Below are 24,005 nucleotides of genomic sequence, written 5' to 3'. Positions count from 1 at the left end.
ACCCCGGCCTGATCACCCGGACGTCACCACCACGAAAGGTCCCAACCAAGCCGTATCTCTGACTTGAAGGGCCGCTGTAACGTAGTTATTGGTGAGATGTGGGAGCATTGGATGTTATTGGTAAGTCACATGTAATTATATATAGTTATATGTAACCTAGTATTTAGCTTATGCCAAATAAATAACTATCTATATATATATATATAACAAGTGTTAAGTAATTATAGTTACAAATAAATAAATAAATCACTATTGGTAAATACCACTAGCTGGTCTAGCTGGGTCTGTATAGAGAATTATTGGGACTTAGAACAGCCACAGGGCATTGTGGTGTTCACAATCGGAGTGTTATTGTTTCTGGTACTCATAATACTGTGGAAACCTAGGTTTTAAAGTGAATACACTGAATCACATATTGCTGCTACACTATATCAGGCTGCTATAAAGGTGGGGTGGTTGGTCCTGGGCCACCCGACTCCCCCCGCTGTATCACACCCCACGCGCACCCACGGGACCCGGAGTAGGTCGGCACATCGTCAGGACTGAGCAGCTCCAGCCTGGGGGCTGCAGGCAAACACAAAGGCATCAATGCGGAGGGGAGAGGCCGCAGGACCCCCCTAACCCCCCAGAAAGCGCCGGGCCAGGGGCAGCCGCCCCACCTTGTCCAGAAGGCTCTGCTGGGGGAGGCAAAGATATTCCTGCTTCAAACCAGCCCCCAGCGCCATCCCTGCCGGAGAGAAGGGCCCGTGCCCAGGGGAGGGGGCGACCCTCTGTTATCCGGCTCAAAGTGAGGGGGAACCCCGCTCCCCGGCTGGGCCCTGCGTCCCGCACAAGCCCGGCTGGCCCCTGCCACGCAGAGGGCGCGTTAAGGACGAGGAGGATGCCGGAGGGTGACTCAAGCAGCCGCTCCCCGCCCCGCCGCAGCCGAGTCAGCTCGGCCCCACCAGAAGTTTCCAGCCGCGCCGACTTGTCGCTCCGTCTCTCCTCCCCCTGCTGCGCCCGGCCCGGCGCGGCTATTTCCAGACACTTCCACCCCTCTCCTCCCTCCCTGCCTCCGCCCACTGATTGATAAAGGTGCCGGCCGGGCCGGCGGGCCCCTCCAGTGCAGAGATCGGCAGACGCTGGCAGAGCCCCGACATGAGCGCGGCCGCCACCACGCCCCTGGTGCAGATGGAGGGCAGCGTCGAGCGAGGGCCCCTGCCGCCGGGCTGGGAGGTGAAGCTCGACCCGCAGACGGGCTGGCCCTTCTTCGTGGATCACAACAACCGCACCACCACCTGGAGCGACCCGCGGCTCCTGGCCGAGCCGCACAAGGTACCTGCCGGCGCGGGGGGTAAGCGGGGAATTTTGTAGCGGAGGATCCGGGGCTTTGCTCCCTGCGCAGCGCCTGGCACGGCAGGGGGCAGAGGAGGGACCGGGCTGCCGGGCCTCCTCTCGGTACATGGCAAATGTGGGGGGAGGGTAGCAGCCCTTCCGTGGGACATGGCAAATATTGGGGGAGGGGTAACAGCTTTCTTTTGGGACAGGGCAAATATGGGGGGCCGAGCAACCTCCCCATAGGATCTGGCCAATGCTGGCGGGGGTGGGGGGCGGTCAGCGGCGTCACCATAGGTCCTGGCAAATACTGGGGGGGTCAGGCAGGTCTCCTTTCCACATAAAAGGCAAATGGCGTGGGGGGTAGTCTTCCATAGTTCATGAGCCAAGGGGGGCAGTCGGGCCTCCCCTCGGGCAGCGGGGGGGCAGTCGGGCCTGGGAGAGCAGCTGCCTCAAGGCACACGGGGGGCAAGTTGGAGGGCAGCTGGGCCTCCCCTCCGTCCTTAGTGATGGGGCAACAAGCCCCCTGGGATATGTGACAAATGCAGGGTGGGGGAGAAAACGACCCTGCTCTTGGCACATGGCACTTGTGGAGGGCGCTGGGGCAATGGCCGAGCCCCTGCCCTCTCCTCGCTACGTGGCACGGCAGTGGGGGGTGAGGGGCAATGGCTGGGCCATCTGCCCTCTCCTCAGTACATGGCAATGCAGTGAGGCCAGGAGCTGCCTTTTGTCTCTGACGCACTGCAGTCCTTTTTTTGTGCATTAAATCATTCGATACCTTAGCCCTGTAATGTTTATTTAAAGTTGGGTAAGTCCACCCAGCTTGCCTGGAAAGCCAGGACTCTGAATTATTTTTTAGGTGTGTCTAACTTAAACAATGAACATCACTTAGAAAGCCCCTTCTTTACAGGGGATTTTAGCTTGGAGTTAACTTAATAATTTTGCTCTCTGGTTTGCTTTGAAAGCATGCTTATGGGAAACCTGTCTCTTACTCCAAATATGTCCATGTAAAGAGAAGCAGCTGACTGGTAGATTGCAGTCATGATTTTCTGAGTTGCCCTCATAAATGAATCTTTTAAGTAAACCTGTCTTGGTTTTATTAAACACTCACTTTATCATGTCCCTACATTTAATCAGAATTAATGGTTTTTGCTGGATTTAGGCAATAACCAGGAGAAAGAAGGTGCTGGAAACCCCTAGTGGCATTAGGGAGTTTTAAAGAGGCTGGTTGAAGATAAGAGTTTATTGTCAGATGTTTGCTCTGTTTGTCGTAAGTTGTGGTACACTAAACTTCGTCACTGCTGTCGCTTTTGAAACCATATTATTGGTGGTCATTGATCATTATTGTTCTAAAGACTAACACAGGGCTCAATTCTGCTATCCTTACACATGGAGTTCTAGAATTGGGCCTATATAAAGAGAGCTGTACAGAACTTTGCAGCACGTCAGAGGAGAGGAAGCTCCCAATAACATATAGAAGGTGCTGTTCAGGCTAGTGCTGAAAGAAGTCTGGGTGGGACTCTGTATCTCAGAGTGGTAGTCTGAATGCCCCAGTTGTTTCAGCTGCTAGAAAAGGTTCCTGAAACTTTAGAAATCAGCTAAAAACAGCGATTCTCAAATTGTGGGTCAAGACCCCATTTTAAATGAGGTCACCAGGGATGGCTTAGAAGTGCTGGGACCTGGAGCCAAAGCCTGAGACCAACCACGCAGGGAGAAAGGGCTAGGTTAGAGGACGCCTGCCTGGGGATGAAATCCTTGAGTGTTGTCCTCCCACAGCCTGAAGTGGTGGACAGGGGGCTCAGGCTTTGGTCACATGTTCAGGGGTTGTGTAGTAATTTTTGTTGTCAGAAAGGAGTTAGTGCAGAGGAGTTACCTCATCTAAAACTTCCACTTGTTGCCTTTAAAATGGTGCAGTGCTGGTGGACTGGTGCCTGTAAAGCTGCAAGTTATTTTAGAGCACCAAAGCAGTTACATCATCAGACTAACATTCAGTTCAGTTCAAACTAATTCTGAAGGTAAATACTGTGTCACCATTTTATCATCACGCTGAAAGGACTGAGGGCAACGTTAGTAGAAAGTATCCTTACCTGTGTTGACATGCAAGCAAAAGCCCACTGTAACAAGTTTGTTTTTCAATTATATTTGAAATACATATAAAATAAACCAGTCCATGGAAAATTAATTTTGTTGACTGATAACCACTCTTTGTGCAATTGTGAAACTTGTAACTTTCTTCATTAAATGTAATGGGAATAGTTTTTAAAATGCCTCAATTTTAGAATAGATTGAATACAAATTTGTATTACTCATTTTATGAATACAGGTCACAACTGAGAACTCAGTACCAGCCATACAGTGCTTAAGGGAAGCCAAGGGACTGATTTTTCCCCCCTCCCCCTCTCACACTGGTGTGAATCAGGAGTAACTTCACAGGAATTACATGCGTAGAGAACCAGTGGGAAAAGACATTTCTTTATTTAATACGGATTTTTAAACAATTTTTTCATTTCTGTTTTCATATTTGTAAATATTGTTAAACATGCTGATAGGCACCATTTAGCTTAATGACAAAGTAAATCAAGTCATTTTTGTAGTATTATGAAGATTACAGAAACATAAAATCAGTCAATTTTAAACAAGTGCTATATCAGGCGTGTCCAGCCCGCAAGCCGCATGTGGCCCTGGACAGCTAGTAATGCGGCCTCACAAGATCGTAAACTTTTAACATTATTATGTGATTTATATACATTAACTATATTATATCTTTTATATGCGGCCCAAGACAATTCCTCTTTACTCAATGCGGCCCAGGCAAGCCAAAAGGTTGGACACCCATGTGCTGTATAAACAGCCAAAAAAATCAGTCCTGTAGCACCTTTAAAGACTATATAAACAGTGTTAGGTCATCTTCAGTCTATATAGTGTAATGGGGTCCCTGTCAGGGTTGACCCTAATATAAACAAATAAATATATTAATAGATGTCTTGTGTAATAACACTTTCTTGAAGAAATGTAGCATTTTAAAGTGCTACATTCCTGCTGTTTTACTTTCTTGAAGAGTAAAGAATGTAATTTTGAATTATCTCCTAAATTTGCCATCTCTTCGGAAGTTAACAAATGTCTTGTGTAACTTGTTTAAGATAAAAAGTCAGATTTAAGCTGCTTTTGATAATCATCTGAAAACAGGAAAAATTGTGAATTGGAGTGGATTGGATTTCTTCCTTTGTGATGGAAACAAAATAAATTCCCATCTTATCTGATGTGAAATCTATGGTAATGGAAAGTAAATCCTTTGCTGCTAGGTTTTAAGCATTATCTTACAGATCAGTTTAAAAGTAGGTTGTTTTTGTTGTTGTTTTTTTGTTGGGTGGAGGGGGAGTGTACAAGCTTCTATATAAAAAGAATAAACAATTGCACATACCTTTGAAGAGATACTTTTAGGGAAACTTACTTCATAGTAATACCCAGTGAAAATATTCCCAAAAACAGGCACTTACGTGCTTTGGAGCTGGTTGTGAAGTTAAAGGGTAATAATGCTTCCTGAGATGAAAAGACAGATTTGATTTAGTGCTCTGTTCTGTGACTGACTACAGTCGCAAACTCCAGTTGCTTTCAATACACTGTTTTTTATGAATGGCTTGATATGGCCCTAAGAGTTCGGCCCTGATTGTAATTACCCATTCAAATTGAGAGGCAGATTCTGGCACCTTCTCTCTGGGTTAAGTAGTGTTTTATTTCACAAGTAGTCCTATTGACTTCATTGGAACTATTTGTGGACTGAGGTACTATTTAGTGTCAGTTAAGATTTTAAATTCTGCCTTTAAGGAGGTATTGTGCACCCTAAATAAGAGTTCTGGCCTGTCAAATTTGCTACTTAATTCCCATAATTAACAAAGAACAAATAATTTCTGGCTTCACATTCAACTGTAAATACAAACATTTCTGGAGAGGCACTAATTATGATTTTGTTAATTTGACTGAGATCAGATTCTGCATGCAGTCAAGAGGAATACTTTCAAATCGCTTGTTTTCTTCCTCACTTACTTAGTATAATTCAAATAGGAGAACAAGTTTTGTTTTGTTCAAATGATTAGTTGAGGCATACAAGAGCTAAAATTTTCATTCTTTACTGTTATGCTTGGATGATTCATAAAGAATAAAATGTTTTCTAAGGTGTCAGTGATGCCCTGTTCTTTTTGGGAAGCTAGTAAAAACAGGCAGTGAGACCCACTGACTGTGGATTACCATACTATTGGTGCTAAAACATCAGTTTAAAATTATTCAGATCCTCTTGATGATAACTCATCTCTTTGAGTGACCTGTGTAGAGAAATTAGCTTAAAGGACTACAGATGTGAGATCATGCAGAGTGTGAAGCCATTTTCTAGCTAAATGAATAACAACTTTAGTGATCATGAAACTCACCCCGCCCCCTTTATATTTGCCATATTGGGCATGATTCTCCTTTCATTTATTTTGGTTTTGTACTGGTGTTACTTCATTAACTTCAATGGAGTTACTAGATCTGTTGTCCCTTAAAGAAGGGATGAACAAACTTTACATTGGGCTCCACCTTTCCTTCCTGCAATTAGTAGGTCTCCACCCCCTCCAATCTGTCTAGTGTAATCCAAATGGCCCAAGAAGCAAGCGCCAGTCTCCTGGAAATGGTGCGCCGTGTTCCCTTGGTGGCAGTGGCGCCTCAGGAGCGAGGGAGGCAGCCAAGGCTGCAGGGGTGTCTGAAACCCCTGTTCCAAGCTCCATTTAAGTCGATGAAATCAGGTCCTCAATTATCAGCTAACTGTGCTGCACAATAAATAGCAGAAGGGACTTAAAAACATTCTGGTTATTTTACGTGTTGCCTTCCCCCTCACACTCCAAAATATGAAGAACAAGCACAATATGTTTATACAATCTATTAGGATTTACGGGAGTAGTAGTGGTTGCATGTCCCTCAACTTCAGTAATTTATGGCCCAGTTAGGTGTATGGAGTGGAATGTCGGAGTGGCCAGAGATCTAGGAACATAACATTTCCAACTATACTGAAGTGACTACAGGCATTTTGTTAATGAGTGAAAAGCATTTAGATCATTAAGGCAAGTTCTTCTCTTGCAGAATATTAACTACTAATTTATTGAATGATTTGGTGGCACTTTCAATAGTGTGGACCATGGAACTTACTACGTTTCTACTGGAGAGGTATCTTCCAACAAATACTATTGCTGTTCCTCTATTTCTTTGTTACAGCCATCTTTCATTCGGAATGTATGTCATAACTCAAGCAGGGCCTTTGCCAAGATTATTTGAAGTGGTGGGCAATCTATAAAATTGTTCAGTGGGAACCCTGAACTACTGAAAATGAAAATGGACCAAAAATTTAGCTGGAGAGAGGATGGCTTCAGGGTAGAGAGTATCCAGACAAAGGCTTAAGTGGCTATAGGAAAGGAAACATGTAGATAAGAGTTAAGTATTAACTAATGCTCCACTCCTCTATATTCTTTGAGGACTCTCCTTTGAAGTTTATTCTAACTAAAGATAACTGCAGGGACATTCACGAAGCAGATGTGCCAGTCACTAGTGGCTCAAAGGCATAGTAGGCTGGGGACTGTGGCTACCGTCCACAATTCTGAATCCCTAGAATCCTGTTGCATTGAATGTCATCTGCCATAAATGTGAGGCTTCTGAAAGATGCCCTTCCAGCAATGATCTCACATCACTGAGCAATGCTGATTGCCTTTAAATGATGCAAACAAACAATCTGCATTGCGTAGGACTGACACATGATGCAGTTATCCCCCCCAGGTGTTCAGGTTACCAAAGTCTCCCACTCACCACTAACTAATTTTAAGTGCATTACCCTTCTCCATTCTGTGTCTCATCAAAGCCCCCTTTTGGTTCACTAGATCCACACATAGGTGGTTTTTTGTTGTCATTTGTTTGTTTGTTTTTCAAAACATGTCTAGCATTGACCTAATACTTCTCCTTTTCAAGTCAATGATAAAATCCTCGCTTCCTGGAATGGGAGAAGAATTTAGTCAATGGTAAACAGTTATGAAAATCCTACTTGCGGCACAGAAGATTGGGGACAGGTGGGGATGGGGGTGGGAGGCTGGGCAAGAAGGGGATAGAGGGTGCTTACCTGGCTCTGCACTTCCTGCTGCTCCCAGGCACCATCCCCTGTTGTCCCCTTTGGCTGGTCAACCCATTTTTTATTTCCTTTATTTGCATTGCTCTTTCGAAGGAGGAATGTAAGTGTCAACACAGCTTTCTAGAAAAATTTTGGCTGGAAGGGACCTTGTGAGTGAGGTAAGTCTATCCCCTCACTCTGTGTCAGCACTGAGTATACCAAGACCATCCCTGACATTTCTGTGGGTTTTTAAAACATAGATGCCTATCTGAAATGAGTTTTGGTTGACTAACAGTGCCACTCTTCCTTGTTGTGAACCCCTTCTGTGGCATCAGTAGTACTTTCTTGCCCTGTTTTTGCACAAAATTACAACTCCTGAGAGTGCTTCCAAAGAGAGGATGCTAAAGAGGAAATTTTTGCAACTGGTTCTAGGGAAATCCTATTTGTGACTAGGGTGAAAGATAAGTGTTTTTACAGTTTTGAAAAATAGTGTGGATGAATTGTTATTTTAGGAAGTGAAACAAGGACCACCTATAATTAAATCAATATGAAAATTCAGGCAATAGAGACCTCCTGTGAAGTGAATGACTGGTTACTGGTTCGCTGTTCTGCTTTCCTTTCCCAAATGGCAGCATGTTGCTGTTTTCTTGAGGTTCATACCAGTCACCTGTGCTCTGATTTCATGGGACATAGCCAGTTTTTGGCACGCAGAAGACCAACTGTTTCTTATGGAAGATCATGTAATTAACAGAAATAGCTTGGTAGAGCACGTTGCTCTTATGATCCTCAAGAAAACTGTTGGAAGAGTCTAAGTGGGTTTTACTGAAAATGTATCCATCTTAGAGATCTTCTCCCTGCGGGGATGTCATTGTTTTTTCTCAGAACATGTTCAGTTTAGCCCAGCTGATGAAATCTTCTTGTGAGCCAGCTTCCGCTTTTGGAAATAAAGGGCAAGTGTCTTCACGTTCTCTGGAAGGCTATGATGTGATAGCCTAAGAGGAATCAGCTTGGTGAGCAAGAAAAGCATAGCTGTATTTCCTAAGACAAGATCAAGTCATAGCCAAATATATGTATATATACATATGCACAAATACAGCCAAGTTGTGACTTTACAGCTGGAAGTGTGGGTATCTACTTCTGAGCTGCACAGAATGTGGGTGGGCAGTAATTTTTTTTGGGGGGGGAGAAACACTCCAAGAATTTTGGTAGTTGGTCATGGGCCACAATTTGTGGTGTTACTCAAAGCTGCCAGCTGCTGCTGGCAAGCAAACATGTCTGTGTACCTTTGGGGGGAAGGTGACAGTGGGTCTTGGCAAGCACTGCTCTTGCCTGCATTTGCAAGCACTCATCCTACAGCTCCCATTAATGGAGACTGTGGGGAAAGGAGGAAGAAGCAGCGTGTGGAAACCCACTGCCCTCTTTCCCCCAAGGGCCCCAAAGAAACATGCTTGCCCAGCAGCTTCCAGCTGTTGCGCTTTCAGGAATGGCATGACTGGGGCCATGGCAGGAAGGTAGACTGCTTGAACATCCTGTTGGGCTGTGGGACACTTTTCTCCAGCGCTGGCCTGGAGGGTCTTGGTGGTGTGGATACAATCTGCAGGCCATATTTTGCATAGACCTTACTTGTGGTTGGATTGTTTTCCCTCTGTCTTCCATATCTATATATTTTCTAAATATATTTTCTGTGCTCTAAATCTGAAGTGGGTCTTACCCACAAAAGCTCATTACCTAACAAACACATTTGCTAGTCTTTAAGGTGCTACAGGACTGCTTGTTTTTTGTGAAAGCTACAGATGAACACAGCTACCCTTCTGAAACTATATATGTTAGCGTTTGTCTGTCTGTTGGTGCTATGTTTGTTCAATAACTCTTATTAAATTGTAAAAAATTTGGTAGGCAGCTTCTTCTTATCTTAACTTAACCCAAGGTCATGGGTTGGTTGTGCCTGGAAATTGGGAAATGCCTGAAGTCCCAGGATTTCCCAGAACATGGAAAGGGAGGGGACAGAAGGAGTAGGGAGGCGAAAGGGAGGGACACAGACAGAAGAGACATGGTACAGAGAGTGGCCACTTGGGGCAGCTACAGGACCAGAAGAGAAGCCAGTAGGGGTGGTACTCTGCTATCTTGCCTGTTACACAAACTAGGCAGCTCCCCTGCCCCAAATCCAGAGCCTCCCCCTGCCCACCACCCCGGCGAGCCTGCAGACTGCAGAGGGGCTGCTGGAGGAGAGGGCAGCCTCTAGACGGCCTGTAGGCCATGTGAGGGGATGCTAGATTTTTGCTGGTTTCTGTCCGCACAGATTTTTCCTACCGATATTACTAAAATGACGTGCCGGTAAAGCAAGAGCACATGAAGGGAGGTGTGCTGATTGCACGCAATATTGACTCCGAAAACTGTGCTCTCCCTCTGCATACAATCAGAGTGCTGCCCTGGTTCAGTTTTCCCATGCCACAAATTCTAGGTACACAAATGCAGTTAGCAAAACTGCCCTGTCCCGGGAAAACCTCTAGGTTATGACAGTCTTGCTGCCCACTTGCTACCCTATCTTGGCCGTTGCTGTCTTAAAGGGTCTCTCTTTGTGGTTAGTTTCATTGTACTTGAAAGCATCTTAAGAAAATGTGAGCAGCCATGTGTTTTGCAAGAAGCAAAAATGTTGCCTTTCTATTTTTCCCCTAGAGATCTTTGTAGCATTGTGTATTTTGGAATTCAGTTCTACTCTTACTCTGAGAATCATAACAAAAAAGCAGTAAAGTAGCACTTTAAAGAATACTTGGATTGGAAGGGACCTCAAGAGGTCATCAAGTCCAGTCCCTTGCCCTCACAGCAGAACCAAGCACCATCTAGCTCTCCCTGACAGATGCCTCGCTAATTTGCTCTTAAATATCTCGAATAATGGAGATTCCACAACCTCCCTACACAACTTATTCCAGTGTTCAACCACCATCCAAACTGTCTCCAGTTTGAGACCTGTTGTAATGACACACAGTTAGAGTTTGCAGCCAGCACATTCTGGAAAACTTTCGATATCCGTTGATACAGCAACGTAGGAGGAGTAAGGAGCGACTGAAGGCCATGATCTCCACAGCTGGCTCTCTAATTATGATAATTTTTGCCTCTGAGAATGTCTGAACAATGAGCTCAATGAGTTGGTCGTATGCTCCATGCCAGGAAGAGAGGACTGATGTGCAGAGATTGTCGTCACAAAGGTTCTTTAGCCTCTGTCATGCCCTGCTTGCTGCAACCTGCAAGTAAGGTTGGGACTCTTGATGTCACTCCTGGCCCTACCCACTCCATCAAAAGCCAAGTGTAGGATGTGGTGGCATGAAACATGTTTTCCAGTCACACAGTCTGTGCTGGCTCCACCTTTGTCTTGGTGAGGACCTCACAACAGCAATGTGTCCTGTTCACAAAGAGGTGTGATTGCTGTAATGCCCCTTTAGCAGAGCTGCTAGTGCTGTGCTTCTCTTTCATTTGCAGCTTGTTTGGAATGGAGCAAATGTATTTCCCTTGCTGGTTTCAGCAATCATGATCATCTTATGCTTGCGCTGTCTTCTTTAATGCGCTGTCTTCTTTAATGCGCTGTCTTCTTTAATGCGCTGTCTTCTTTCATGCGCTGTCTTCTTTCATGCGCTGTCTTCTTTAATGCGCTGTCTTCTTTCATGCGCTGTCTTCTTTAATGCGCTGTCTTCTTTCATGCGCTGTCTTCTTTCATGCGCTGTCTTCTTTAATGCACTGTCTTCTTTAATGCGCTGTCTTCTTTCATGCACTGTCTTCTTTAATGCGCTGTCTTCTTTCATGCACTGTCTTCTTTCATGCACTGTCTTCTTTCATGCACTGTCTTCTTTCATGCGCTGTCTTCTTTCATGCACTGTCTTCTTTCATGCACTGTCTTCTTTCATGCGCTGTCTTCTTTCATGCACTGTCTTCTTTCATGCACTGTCTTCTTTCATGCGCTGTCTTCTTTAATGCGCTGTCTTCTTTCATGCGCTGTCTTCTTTCATGCACTGTCTTCTTTCATGCGCTGTCTTCTTTAATGCACTGTCTTCTTTCATGCACTGTCTTCTTTAATGCACTGTCTTCTTTAATGCACTGTCTTCTTTAATGCGCTGTCTTCTTTAATGCGCTGTCTTCTTTCATGCGCTGTCTTCTTTCATGCGCTGTCTTCTTTAATGCACTGTCTTCTTTAATGCGCTGTCTTCTTTCATGCACTGTCTTCTTTCATGCGCTGTCTTCTTTCATGCGCTGTCTTCTTTAATGCGCTGTCTTCTTTCATGCACTGTCTTCTTTCATGCGCTGTCTTCTTTCATGCGCTGTCTTCTTTCATGCGCTGTCTTCTTTAATGCGCTGTCTTCTTTAATGCGCTGTCTTCTTTAATGCGCTGTCTTCTTTAATGCGCTGTCTTCTTTAATGCGCTGTCTTCTTTCATGCGCTGTCTTCTTTCATGCGCTGTCTTCTTTAATGCGCTGTCTTCTTTCATGCGCTGTCTTCTTTCATGCGCTGTCTTCTTTAATGCGCTGTCTTCTTTAATGCGCTGTCTTCTTTAATGCGCTGTCTTCTTTCATGCGCTGTCTTCTTTCATGCGCTGTCTTCTTTCATGCGCTGTCTTCTTTCATGCGCTGTCTTCTTTCATGCACTGTCTTCTTTCATGCGCTGTCTTCTTTAATGCGCTGTCTTCTTTCATGCGCTGTCTTCTTTAATGCGCTGTCTTCTTTCATGCGCTGTCTTCTTTCATGCGCTGTCTTCTTTAATGCACTGTCTTCTTTCATGCGCTGTCTTCTTTAATGCGCTGTCTTCTTTCATGCGCTGTCTTCTTTAATGCGCTGTCTTCTTTAATGCGCTGTCTTCTTTCATGCGCTGTCTTCTTTAATGCACTGTCTTCTTTAATGCGCTGTCTTCTTTAATGCGCTGTCTTCTTTCATGCGCTGTCTTCTTTAATGCGCTGTCTTCTTTAATGCACTGTCTTCTTTCATGCGCTGTCTTCTTTAATGCGCTGTCTTCTTTAATGCACTGTCTTCTTTAATGCACTGTCTTCTTTAATGCACTGTCTTCTTTCATGTGGTTGCCTATAAAGTTGTGGATTGGCTCTAAATCACCACTGTTGATTTTAAAGCCACTTATGATGTAGGCTGTATTTAAAATCACAACCACTTTCTGAAGGCTTTTATGCATTCACATTTCACCTGTCCCTCCCCTCACATATAAGAGAACAGGTTATCAGATTTATCCTACTCCTTTCAGACCACTATTGGATCTGACCCTTCATTCATTTATCTTGGCCTCTTCTCTTTTTATTGGAAGTTTTGATATTTTTTTTTTTAAAAATTCAGGTTTAGTTCTGTGGCAGGAGCGAGATGAGAAAGATCTCTTTTTTTTCCTTCTGCAGCATTGGTGCATAGGAGTTGGATTTCTGTTGCTTCACTTGAACCAGCAAGTTCGTGGACTTCACCTTTTTTTTTAAATCTCCATTGTATTTGTTTAATATCTTTTTTATAAAAATGTTTTAAGTATGGACTTTGGCCTGTTATAAACAGTGTTCAGTCATTTATTGTACGGCAAATAGCAAAGAGGAACTGAATATGAAATTATTGGCAAGCCTCATTTCTTACTAAGGAGTATTCTGGTAAAAAGTGATTCTTAGATTTTTTTTGTTCACCAATGTAATTAGGCTTATTTTGCTTTATCAAATTATACTGGTATAACGCTTTTGTATCAGTAGGTCTGCCTTTTCACTAGTTTTTATTCCATTTTTGTTATGACTCACAGTTGCACACTGCTTCTGGAAACAGAGGGAGAGCTTAGAATTTTGTTGCTTTATTGTGAGATGAAGGTCATAAACACTTTCATAGACACGTACAAGGAGAGAGAGAAATGACTAGCTATAATTGACATGAAGAGAATCTGAGTAATGTTCTACAAGATGTACTTACATTTATTTACAGCTGTAAGTAAGTAGAAATAACAGATTATAGGAGTACAGTTCAGTGTTCTGCTTATGGTGGTGCCAGTGTTTCCACGATAAACCCGAAGAGTGCTGTAAAATTTTACTCCAGGCATATCTTGGCATTTAAAAACACACACACATGCCTCTTTCTTGTTTGGCTGGTCGTTTTGCATTTCCAACCAGGGTCTGAACTGTGGAGGTAGGATTTGTCAGATGAGCTGGTTCATGAATATAGTTAGTCTAAAGGACCTGAAAATAATAATTGTAAGGTCCCCTAATATCATAGAGCATGAGATTGTCCATTTTCCTGCACATTATAGCTGTGTCTACACGTGCACGCTACTTCGAAGTAGCGGCACTAACTTCGAAATAGCGCCCGTTGCGGCTACACGCGTCGGGCGCTATTTCGAAGTTAACTTCGACGTTAGGCGGCGAGACGTCGAAGTCGCTAACCTCATGAGGGGATCGGAATAGTGCCCTACTTCGACGTTCAACGTCGAAGTAGGGACCGTGTAGACGATCCGCATCCCGCAACGTCGAAATTGCCAGGTCCTCCATGGCGGCCATCAGCTGGGGGGTTGAGAGATGCTCTCTCTCCAGCCCCTGCGGGGCTCTATGGTCACCGTGGGCAGCAGCCCTTAGCCCAGGGCTTCTGGCTGCTTTTGCGGCAGCTGGGGATCCATGCTGCAGGCACAGGGTCTGCAACCAGTTGTCGGCTCTGTGTATCTTGTGTTGTATAGTGCAACTGTGTCTGGGAGGGGCCCTTTAAGGGAGCGGCTTGCTGTTGAGTCCGCCCTGTGATCCTGTCTGCAGCTGTGCCTGGCACCCTTATTTCGATGTGTGCTACTTTGGCATGTAGACGTTCCCTCGCAGTGCCTATTTCAATGTGGTGCCGCGCAACGTTGAAGTTGAACATCGACATTGCCAGCCCTGGAGGACGTGTAGACGTTATTCATCGAAATAGCCTATTTCAATGTTGCTACATCAAAATAAGCTATTTCGATGTAGGCTTCACGTGTAGACGTAGCCTCTGGGAGATAAATCCTATTAAGGATGGTATAGGAAACCTTTGCAAGGAGTTAGCTCATTCAAGAGTGCTCTGTTGGGAAGTGGAATTGCGGCTGCATGGCTCACCCCCAAACTTCAGACTTCTCAGATTCCAAGGAAGATTTTTGCCTCTGTACCAGCCCTTGGCAGCTTCCTGATAGGGTGCAATGGAGCACGGGCAACAGACTGCCCTAGATATGTTTATGAGAATGGTCCAATACAGCTTTAGATAACATTTTCTTGTTTGGGTCCTCCTAGCTCACCTTGGCTCTAACCTCTTCATAGTACTGATCTTATATCCTGTACTAAAATGTCCATATGAGGAAAGGACAATACCACAGAGGCGGCATGGGGCAATCGGCTAATGAGTCACCCCAGCGGGTAGTGTGATTCTGGCAAACATATCTAGCTAGCCTTCTCTCACTCTGCAATATGGGAATTGTCTTCAAAAGAATGGTGTGTACAGCTGCAGCAAACCAGGCATGGAATCTAATGACTCGGCATAAGCCACAAGGTGTTTCTTCTGAGCACGGACTCAATTTTCCTGGCTGCTAGGCAGAATGATTGGCTCCTCTCACTCGGCAGAAATGTGCTTTGCACATGGCTTCAGTTGCCACTTGATGACTGTTCTTGCTTTTTGTGTATGCTCAGTTTCCCAACATAAGCATATGTCCTTCCAATGCCTAACGAGGAATAGGTGCCAATAGTGCTAGGAACATACTGTATTGATCCAGATTTATATTGGCAGGGTAAATCCATTGATTCAGTAGGGAGGGTGAATGGGTGAAGAGGACCTACTTGTTTGCCTTCACTAAGGCTCCACCAACCCCAGGGCCATCCATATACAGGTGCTGATCTGTTCTTGAATCCGTTAACCTCTGAAATAACAACTCTAATGTAAAACCATTCCGAGATCAGGCTCGGACACATAGATGTTAACAGTATGGAGAAGCTAACCTAAAATAAAACTTTCTGGGCTTGGTTTTCCTTCCTGACTTCACTAGAGCAACTCTTAATTTACATCAGTGAAAGTAAATTCAGGCCCTCTGACTCAGGCCCCATCCCTACTTGGAGCATATGTGGTCCCATTAATGTTGTTAAAACACTAGTATTCTTTGCAATTTTATAGCTTGCTAAGTTTCTCAGTACTCTGAAGGGCACTAATGGGAAATCTAAGCTAGGGAGCGGGTCCTTCATCTCAGTGGTCTATAACGTTGTAACCCAAAGGTTCCTGGGATCAGGTAGTTTTGTTAACTGTGCTTCCATACCTAGAGTTTGTTCGGTGTGCTGATGGAACTGTAGCAGCTCTTTGATTGGCTGCAAAGGGAGAGCACAGCTCTCACACTCAATGTTGTGCGCAATCAGCATGCACCTCACTTCACATGTCCTTGCTTTGCTTTAGTAATACAGCTAGAAAAACACTACAGTAGACCCCCGACTTACATGATTTGACTTACGCGTATCATGCAATAATGTGATTCGAAATCATGAGTGGCGGGGAGCTGTGAGCCAGGCCGCAGCCTGGCTCCCAGCTCTCTGCCGCACATGGGAGCAGGGAGCCAAGCACAGCCAGGACCAGGGATGGAAGATGGCAGGGCCCCTCCCCCACCGGGTGCTGACTTGCAGGAAATTTGACTTATGCACGGTTGTCCAGGAACACAATCTATGTGCAAGTTGGGGGTCTCCTGTGCATGGACAGAAACCAGCAGAATCTGGCAACCCTGTGTGTGGGCAAGAGGAAACCAAAACGTCTCGCAGGCCAGACGTAGAACCTTGATGGGCTGCACAAGACTCAGGGGCCACATGTTGGCCACTACTATTTTAAGGAGACACTGGCATAAGGGAGGCAAATTCAGGATCTGATCGGAACTGGTCTGCTTGCACATGACTGTGCCACAAAACCAGGTTGTGGTTTTTTTTTTTTCCTGGTTGCAACAAAACTTAATACTATGGTAGAAACATTAGAAATCCTGTTATGTCCTCTTGTTATACCCTCCCTTTACTGAATAACGACATTACCTTCTGTGTAACAGAGTGCCTGTTATATGATCTTACTCAAATACATCTGGAACTTAGCCCTTAGGAGGACCTTAAAATAGAATGACAGTTGCAGGAAGAACTTTATTAGCTCTTGGTACAAATCACTTTCATTTTATGCAGAGCTTTAGTATAAGTGTAACCCAGCACCATGTATACTTAACTTCCATTCCCTTTGTTACATTTCCTTTTGGTAGCCTCCCTTTATTACTGTCATTTTTTGTTACACTCTCTTGAGCAGCTATTGCAAATGAATCATGTTTTGTTGAAAGCAGATACCTTTTTTCAGTATCCAGCATCAAAGACACTCTTTTAAAAGCCAGTGGAAAAAACCAATACTGAGAAACATTACTTTTCTGAGAGTTTCCTGTTTTCTTGAGAATTTCTTCCACTGTCTAGAAATGAGCTTAATTGTGAATGCTGCTGAGGATCTTTTCCCGACCACACACTGCTGTACATCAGGCATGTCTCCAACTGAAGTCAATCGGATTGCACTCCTATAAAACTGCTGTGTATCATATTAGAATCACGGTTATGAAATGGTGAAAAGTTGGATATACTTAAAGTTGCTATGTATCAGAAGTGAAGAATTACAAATATCCCTAGACAGATAATTTGTTCATCTTTTTTCTCTTCTGTATGCAATTCTGAATGATGTGCATCTATAGTTATCCTCTGAAATAAGAAGTTTTAAAGTTCTACCATACAGTTCTGTCATTGCTTTGAAGATGAAAGCTTTTAAGTTTACTTGTTTTTATGAGCTGCATTGATCTAGACTTCTAAAATTTTTCCTTATGGTGTTTACTTTTAGGAGAGTCAGACATCAGCAAATGGTCCTTCTCAGGATTCTCCGAGTCACCCACAAGTAAGAGAAGGAAGCATGGGATACCCTCAACTTCGTGCTGGCTACATCCCTATTCCAGTTATCCATGAAGGGGCTGAGAACAGACAGCAGCACCCATTTTACTCTGCTCAACCTGGCATGCAACGTTACAAAGTAGAAACTGTTCCCACCACAAAGCAGGTGCAGTCACCTTTAAGGGGGGCCTATGCCCAGTCAGAGTCCCCTGCTAGAGGACCAGCTGAAGCTTCTCAGACAGATAAACAATGCGGACAGACAACAGCAGCTGCAACTGCCCAAGTTCCAGCCTCACATGGGCCTGAGGTAACTTGTCAGTAGTGCCGGGATGTGTTTTGAATTACTCCCCAACACTTGTGACTTAAAATGGCATTACAGCTTTTTTTATCTCCCAAAAGTCCAAATTTACTGTGAATTACATTTTTCCTCTCATACTTTCCAAGTATTAAAACAAATACAAAAATGCACAGGGGTTTGAAATGGTATGACTACATTAGCATTGTTCCCATGAGTGGAATGCCCCTGGGAAACTAAGAAGGTTGGGCTACACTTCATACACCAATCCTAACAAAACACAAAATCATAGGAAGAGGTGGGAGAGTGTCTAAGGCAGCATTTGTTTGTGACTGTGTTTTGTTTTGTTTTCTTTAGTTTAACTATTTGTTTTAAATTTTACCAGTTTATTAAAGTTTCAGATAAAATCTGATGAAACCTCCCCTCCCTCCTCAGGGAATGCTGCAGCTCAGGTTTCCTCTACTACAGTGATGCTTTCTCAATAGTTCTGCAGTTTTCCAACAGGTCCCCTAACAAAATTCAGGGAAACCAAATCCTGATGTGCAAACTGATTGTACCATTACTCCTTCTATCTCCCCCTGCTTTTTTGGAGGGGTGGGGGGTAGGGGAAGAAATGTTGAGGCTGCCTTTCAATATAATAAAATAAAAATGTGAAACATCACTAATGACAAATCTTGTTTTTACAGGAACTTCAGTCTTCTGCAGCTTCTGACTCGCAGACAGGTTCCCCTCAGTCATCAGGTAGACCCAGTGCAGGAAGCCATCAGGTCCGTCGAGGTTATATTCCAATTCCTGTGATCCATGAGGATAAAGGTCTCAGGCAACAACCACAAGCCTATCATCAGGCACAGAAGACACACTACCCAGCCCAGCAAATTGATTACCAAGTTCACCAGCCCGTGTATCATAAAATTCAAGCTGAGGAGCGGGAGCCCAAGCCAGCACGAGAGCAGTCCCCATTCAGAATGTCTCAAAAGAGCACCTCAAGTCGTGACAGTTCACCAGCCAGAGTTACCACTCAGGTGCAGTCCCCAGTTCCCATCAGAGTACAGACAGCTGTGGACAGGCCCCAGGTATGCAGGATGATTAAAATAGTCTGATTTTTTTTTCTATAGTAATTGGGCTTTCAGTTATCAAAGTTAAAGATCTGGATTATACGAATAAACAAGCAGAATTTTACAAATATAATTCCAGCACCAGATCCTCAGCTCCTGTAAACTGGATTGACATGAGCTGAGAAGTGGGTCATCATTATTATTGTTGACAGTGACACCATATTACTGAGCCAGTCCATTCTCATCAAAGCTAGCATTTTGCATAGTAGGGTGCTAAAATCCTCAGTCTTGTATGGGAAAGTGTCAAAATTGGAGATTAAATGAAGAAGAACAGTTCAAGGATGCACTAAATCAATTCCAGTTGACATCAAGAACTCCATTCTCTTTTTACTTGCACTCTACATAAAGTTCAGTCAGGGATATATAAGGGAAGTACACATGAAAAGATAATCAGGCCCATGGAGTTTATAGTAAGAGTGTCACCATCTCATTCATCACTGGTTACAGCAACAAGTCCACTATTTATCATGATGAAAGAGGACTGGTAAAATCTACTCTACAATCTGTTTCTACATACAGTGCTTTCTCACTAAACTTGATGCTTTCAGGGACAGTGTGTCCAGTTCTGCAATTCATTCAGGGTAGTGAAATACCCCCATACAGGCAGTAATTTTTTTTTATAATGTAGTACCAATGTATAATGTCCCAGGCAAGCTCAATTTCTTAATAAAGTAGATCATATAATACCCATTTTACAGAAGGGTGAATCTGCATAGAAAGCTACTGGACAAGAAAGTAGGAGTGCTGACCAAAATTAGCACTTATGAAACTACAGAGATTTTTGTGTCTTTTTTGGAAGCACAGTCACATGACAGACAGTGGTGTCTGATATAATGAAGGGGAGGTCTACATTTTGACTATATGCATTTCGTGAAGAAAGTCTCATTTGTTTGATTTACAGTCAGCTATTCTGGAACAATATTTGGATCAAATTCTCCCTTCAGATACAGTTGCTCACGCATATTAAAAGACAGAATTAAGCAACTTCTCCAGATCTGAATATAATTAACATGAAAAATACAAAATTAAGCTGCCTACTGAGGCTGCACACCAAGGACATTTTGAGTCAGAATTACATCAGCATTGCACTGATTTCCGTAACTTAAATATGTAAGATAACTCAAAACCTCTCAAAAGGTGGGCTTTTTCCCTTTGAAATCAAAGGGGGCAGAATTAGGTCAGCACTGAGCCCTTTTGAAGACCCTCCCTGGAGTGTGAACAAAGTTAAGAAACACAGAATTAATTACATGAACTAAGCTTCAGGTTTTTTTGTTTGTTTGTTTTTTTTTTTTTTAAAGAGCTAATCCTTAAAGCCCTTAATTAGGCTTTATCCAGCCTTTATGTAGGCAAAAGTAATTTCTTTGGTGGTTATCAACTCTGAAAAGTAGCCCATTTATTTAAGCACCATCCATCAGCACTTACGCACCTAACATTAGGCACTTATAGCTGAAATAATTTGTCTGAGTAATTTTCCCAGTGCCACGCCAGGAATCAGTGGAAATAGGAAAAGAACTCTGACTCTCCTGATTCCCAGTCACGTGTCCATATCACAGAGCCTTGCTACCCTTGTTTTTTATGGGGTGAGAGCTCTTGTTGATTTAATTATTCCACCCTTGGGAGCGATAGTAGCTATTTCCACAGGAGAACTTCTCCCACCAAGTATCAGAGGGATAGTCATGTTAGTCTGAATCTACAAAAACAAGAATTCCTGTGGCACCATATGGACTAACAGATGTGCTCCAAAATATCTGTTAGTCTGTCAGCTGCCCCAGGACAACTTCTTGTTTCTCCTGCCAGCATGGTGCTGTCCACGCTTACACTTTTGAGCCACATAGCTTATTTTACCCTAAATTGTTGTGTGCACAGTTGCAATTTGTTACAAATAAAGTGTGAAGTGTTGACTGTTAAAGTCAAGGGCAAAACTCCCACTGACTTTGGGGGGTGGTGGGGGTCAGGATTTCATTGTAAGGGCATGTCTACACTATGGGAGAAAGTTGATCTAAGATATGCAACTCCAGCTACGAGAATCTACTGTTTCAATGCAAGTTCATGAGGAAAGTTTTAGGACTGGCACTTAATAGTTGTATTGTTTATAAGAATAAAGGAAACTGGATTTTAGGTAGAGCTTGCCCAAAACATCTAAAAAGCCAGGGTGCAAGAGAATGGAATAATTTTAGTGTTGCAGTGTAATAATGAAACTATATGGAATAAGTCATTGATTCATCTTGTAAAAGTGACAGTATTCTACAGTAGTTATTTAAATAAAATAACACTAGTGTGTGTTCAGGGATAGTAACTTTAATATTGTAACTATTCAAGGGTTTGCATCCTCACTTGATAGAATACAATAGTATATATGAGCTTGCTTATTTCTTATAGTTGAGATCCACCATCTGCCTTCCTGACCTTGGAATGTTCCCCCTCAGCCTCCCCACGCCCTGTGCCACATTGAGATTGGGGTCACATGAAGGGCCCAGATCTTGCAGAATGATGAGGAAGACTCAGTGCTTGCCCATTGCTGACCATGTCTGGTCTGACTGCACCTCCTGAATGGTGTAAAGGGGCTGAATTTGATTAGGAGAACATATCCCCCAATAAAAAGGCCAAGTTAAAGTTAATAAACCTTGGAACTAATCTTAGGATGGCAATAGCTGTGTTAACCAGCATTGGCAAAAATCCAGATTTGTAGTCGATTAAGCAGTTGATGTTACTAGTAATATTTTTTAAGCAGCATCTTTTAATTAAGCCTCAGAACAATGGAAGAGCCTTAAATGTTTTCTAAAGGGACTAATGATTTTTAGGTGCCTGAGCGTTTCTGGACACATGACTTGTGTTACCTTTAAAAAGGCTTGATTTTTCACAACATCACATTCGGAATATCAAGCTCATTTAAGGTGTCTCAATTTGGGCAACCAAAATAACTAGTCACTTCTGAAAATCTTGGCCTGAAAATTGCAATCTTTGTTTACAAATGAAAGAAGCAGCATTGTTTCCATGTCTCAAAATCACAATTTTTTTTTAGGCTTCTCCTCAACAAATCCCACCCCAAGAACCACCACCTCAAAGCATCCCTGAGGACAAGGCAAGCCCATCAAGAACTGAGATGCCTTCATCTTATATCCCAATTCAAATCATGCACAAAGAACCAGATTCTAAACCACTGCTCCAGGAACCTCCACCCGCTGCAGAAAAGGGTGATGAAAAGATTCCCCTCCCTGGTAAGGGCACACATGCAGAGGAGAATCTTGCTTCTGAAGAACCTTCACCACAGAAGATGATGGAAGCGGAAGAGACACAGAAGCATCCTGGTGTCTTGAAAGTGGAAGCAATTCTAGAGAATGTACAGATGCTTGAACAGGCAGTTGATTCCTTTGAAGGCAAGAAAACTGACAAAAAATACTTGATGATTGAAGAGTATTTGACCAAAGAATTACTAGCCCTAGACTCAGTGGATCCTGAAGGTCGTGCAGATGTACGCCAGGCCAGGAGAGATGGGGTCAGGAAGGTCCAGAATATTTTGGAAAGACTTGAGCAGAAAGCAGAAGATGTCCCCGAGGTAGTTCAAATTTATGGACTTCGGTCAACCTTGATGGAGAATAGTAAGCCACCACAGGAAATAATGGAGATTGATCCCGTGGTGGACAAAACTAGGAAAGATACAAGTAATGAAGATGCTAAAGAGGAAACCAAAATGGAAACACATCAACCTGAAATTAAGGAAGAAGTATTTACTGATCTTGCCAGCACAACAAACACAGTTAATAACCCAACTGAACCATAGTCATGCACTGAACTTTAAAACTCTCTGACTTCATAACTTGAAGTGTGTTTTAAATGAATTTTTAGTTGCATGCATTTCAGAAGCTTTTCATCAATTGGTTTTTAAATCAACAAAATGGCTTGGGACACAAACACTTGTGGGGAAGGGAAGAGGCTAAAAAGAAAATGGTGCATTTATCTTATATTCTTACACTGTATAAAATAGAGACATGTTTCAAGATCAAGTCTTGTACTTACAACCCTTTTGTGCCAGCTGAGGGCAAAAAAATGCCTCCAGGTTAACATTGATATGCGTTGTATTTCCATGTTTCTTCTGCAGGTTATTTTTGTAAAATCAAAGCCCTGCCTCACCGGAATACCAAACCCGTCTATCAATGTTGCCACTCTAGCAAAAATGTTTTATTTTTAATGTTCACAAATGGGCACTTTAAGATGCGTAGAAAGTGTGTAAGAAATTTTAGGGCTATTTATGTGTGTGAAGGACTTCAGTGCTATTATTTTAAAAAGGAAATAAAATAATATAGAAATCTGACTTAGTCTTGTGGTTTATAAACCAGAAAGCTGAGTATTTGGAAACAATTGGGGACATAAGAGTGACTATACTGGATTAGACCAAAGGTCCATCTGGTTCATTATCCTGTCTTCCTACAGTGGCCAATACCAGGTGCCCAAGAGGGAATTAACAGAACAAATAAGCATTAAATGATCCATTTCCTGTTGTTCATTCCCAGCTTCTGGCAAACAGATGCTTGGAACACCATCCCTGCCCATCCTGGATAGTAGCCACTGATGGACATATCCTCCTTGAATTTATTTATTGTGAACCCTGTGAAAGTCTTAGCCGTCACAACATTCTGTGGCAAGGAATTCCACAAGTTGACTTGCATTGTGTGAAGAAGTCCTCCTTTGTTAATTTAATTTGTTGACCCCTAGTTCTTGTGTCGTGGGACAGAGTAAATGGTACTTCCTTATGTATTTTTCCGTGAGTCCTGGGTCGTGTCTACACTAGCCTCAAACTTCAAAATGGCCATGCAAATGGCCATTTCGAAGTTTACTAATGAAGTGCTGAAATACATATTCAGCGCTTCATTAGCATGCGGGCGGCTGCGGCACTTCGAAATTGATGCGCTTCGCCACCGCGTGGCTCGTCCCAACGGGGCTCCTTTTCGAAAGGACCCCGCCTACTTAGAAGTCCCCTTATTCCCATCTGCTCATAGGAATAAGGGGACTTCGAAGTAGGTGGGGTCCTTTCAAAAAGGGGCCCAGTCAGGATGAGTCGCGCGGTGGCGAGGCGCATCAATTTCGAAATGTCGCGGCTGCCCGCATGCTAATGAAGCGCTGAATATGTATTTCAGCACTCCATTAGTAAACTTCGAAATGGCCATTTGCATGGCCATTTCGAAGTTTGGGGCTAGTGTAGACACTGCCATGATTTTATAGAACGCCCCCCACCCCCATCATGTCACCCCTCTGTCATCTCTTCTGCAAATTGCA

General features: G+C 43.4%; 1 protein-coding gene across 1 annotated transcript; it reads left to right on the top strand.

Annotated features, from left to right (window-relative positions):
- The first annotated feature begins 962 nt into the window (after nucleotides 1-962).
- On the top strand, nucleotides 963-23,043 carry BAG3 (BAG cochaperone 3). Its single transcript, XM_075000534.1, has 4 exons — nucleotides 963-1,314; nucleotides 17,275-17,628; nucleotides 18,303-18,689; nucleotides 21,754-23,043. The coding sequence occupies exons 1-4, from the start codon at nucleotides 1,138-1,140 to the stop codon at nucleotides 22,510-22,512; spliced, it is 1,677 nt and encodes a 558-aa protein (XP_074856635.1). The 5' UTR covers nucleotides 963-1,137; the 3' UTR covers nucleotides 22,513-23,043.
- Nucleotides 23,044-24,005: the final 962 nt, after the last annotated feature.

This window comes from Carettochelys insculpta, chromosome 7, assembly GCF_033958435.1.
Source record: "Carettochelys insculpta isolate YL-2023 chromosome 7, ASM3395843v1, whole genome shotgun sequence".
In the NCBI taxonomy this organism is placed as follows: Eukaryota; Metazoa; Chordata; order Testudines; family Carettochelyidae; genus Carettochelys; species Carettochelys insculpta.
The sequence above is the reverse complement of the archived record's forward strand: the minus strand, read 5'-3'. Positions and strand labels throughout refer to the sequence as shown.

Excerpts from the sequence above, each read along its gene's own strand:
- BAG3 (XM_075000534.1), top strand. The coding sequence starts at position 1,138 with ATGAGCGCGGCCGCCACCACGCCCCTGGTGCAGATGGAGGGCAGCGTC. Across the intron at positions 17,629-18,302 it reads CAGCCTCACATGGGCCTGAG|GAACTTCAGTCTTCTGCAGC; the intron begins GTAACTTGTCAG and ends TTGTTTTTACAG. Across the intron at positions 18,690-21,753 it reads CAGCTGTGGACAGGCCCCAG|GCTTCTCCTCAACAAATCCC; the intron begins GTATGCAGGATG and ends ATTTTTTTTTAG.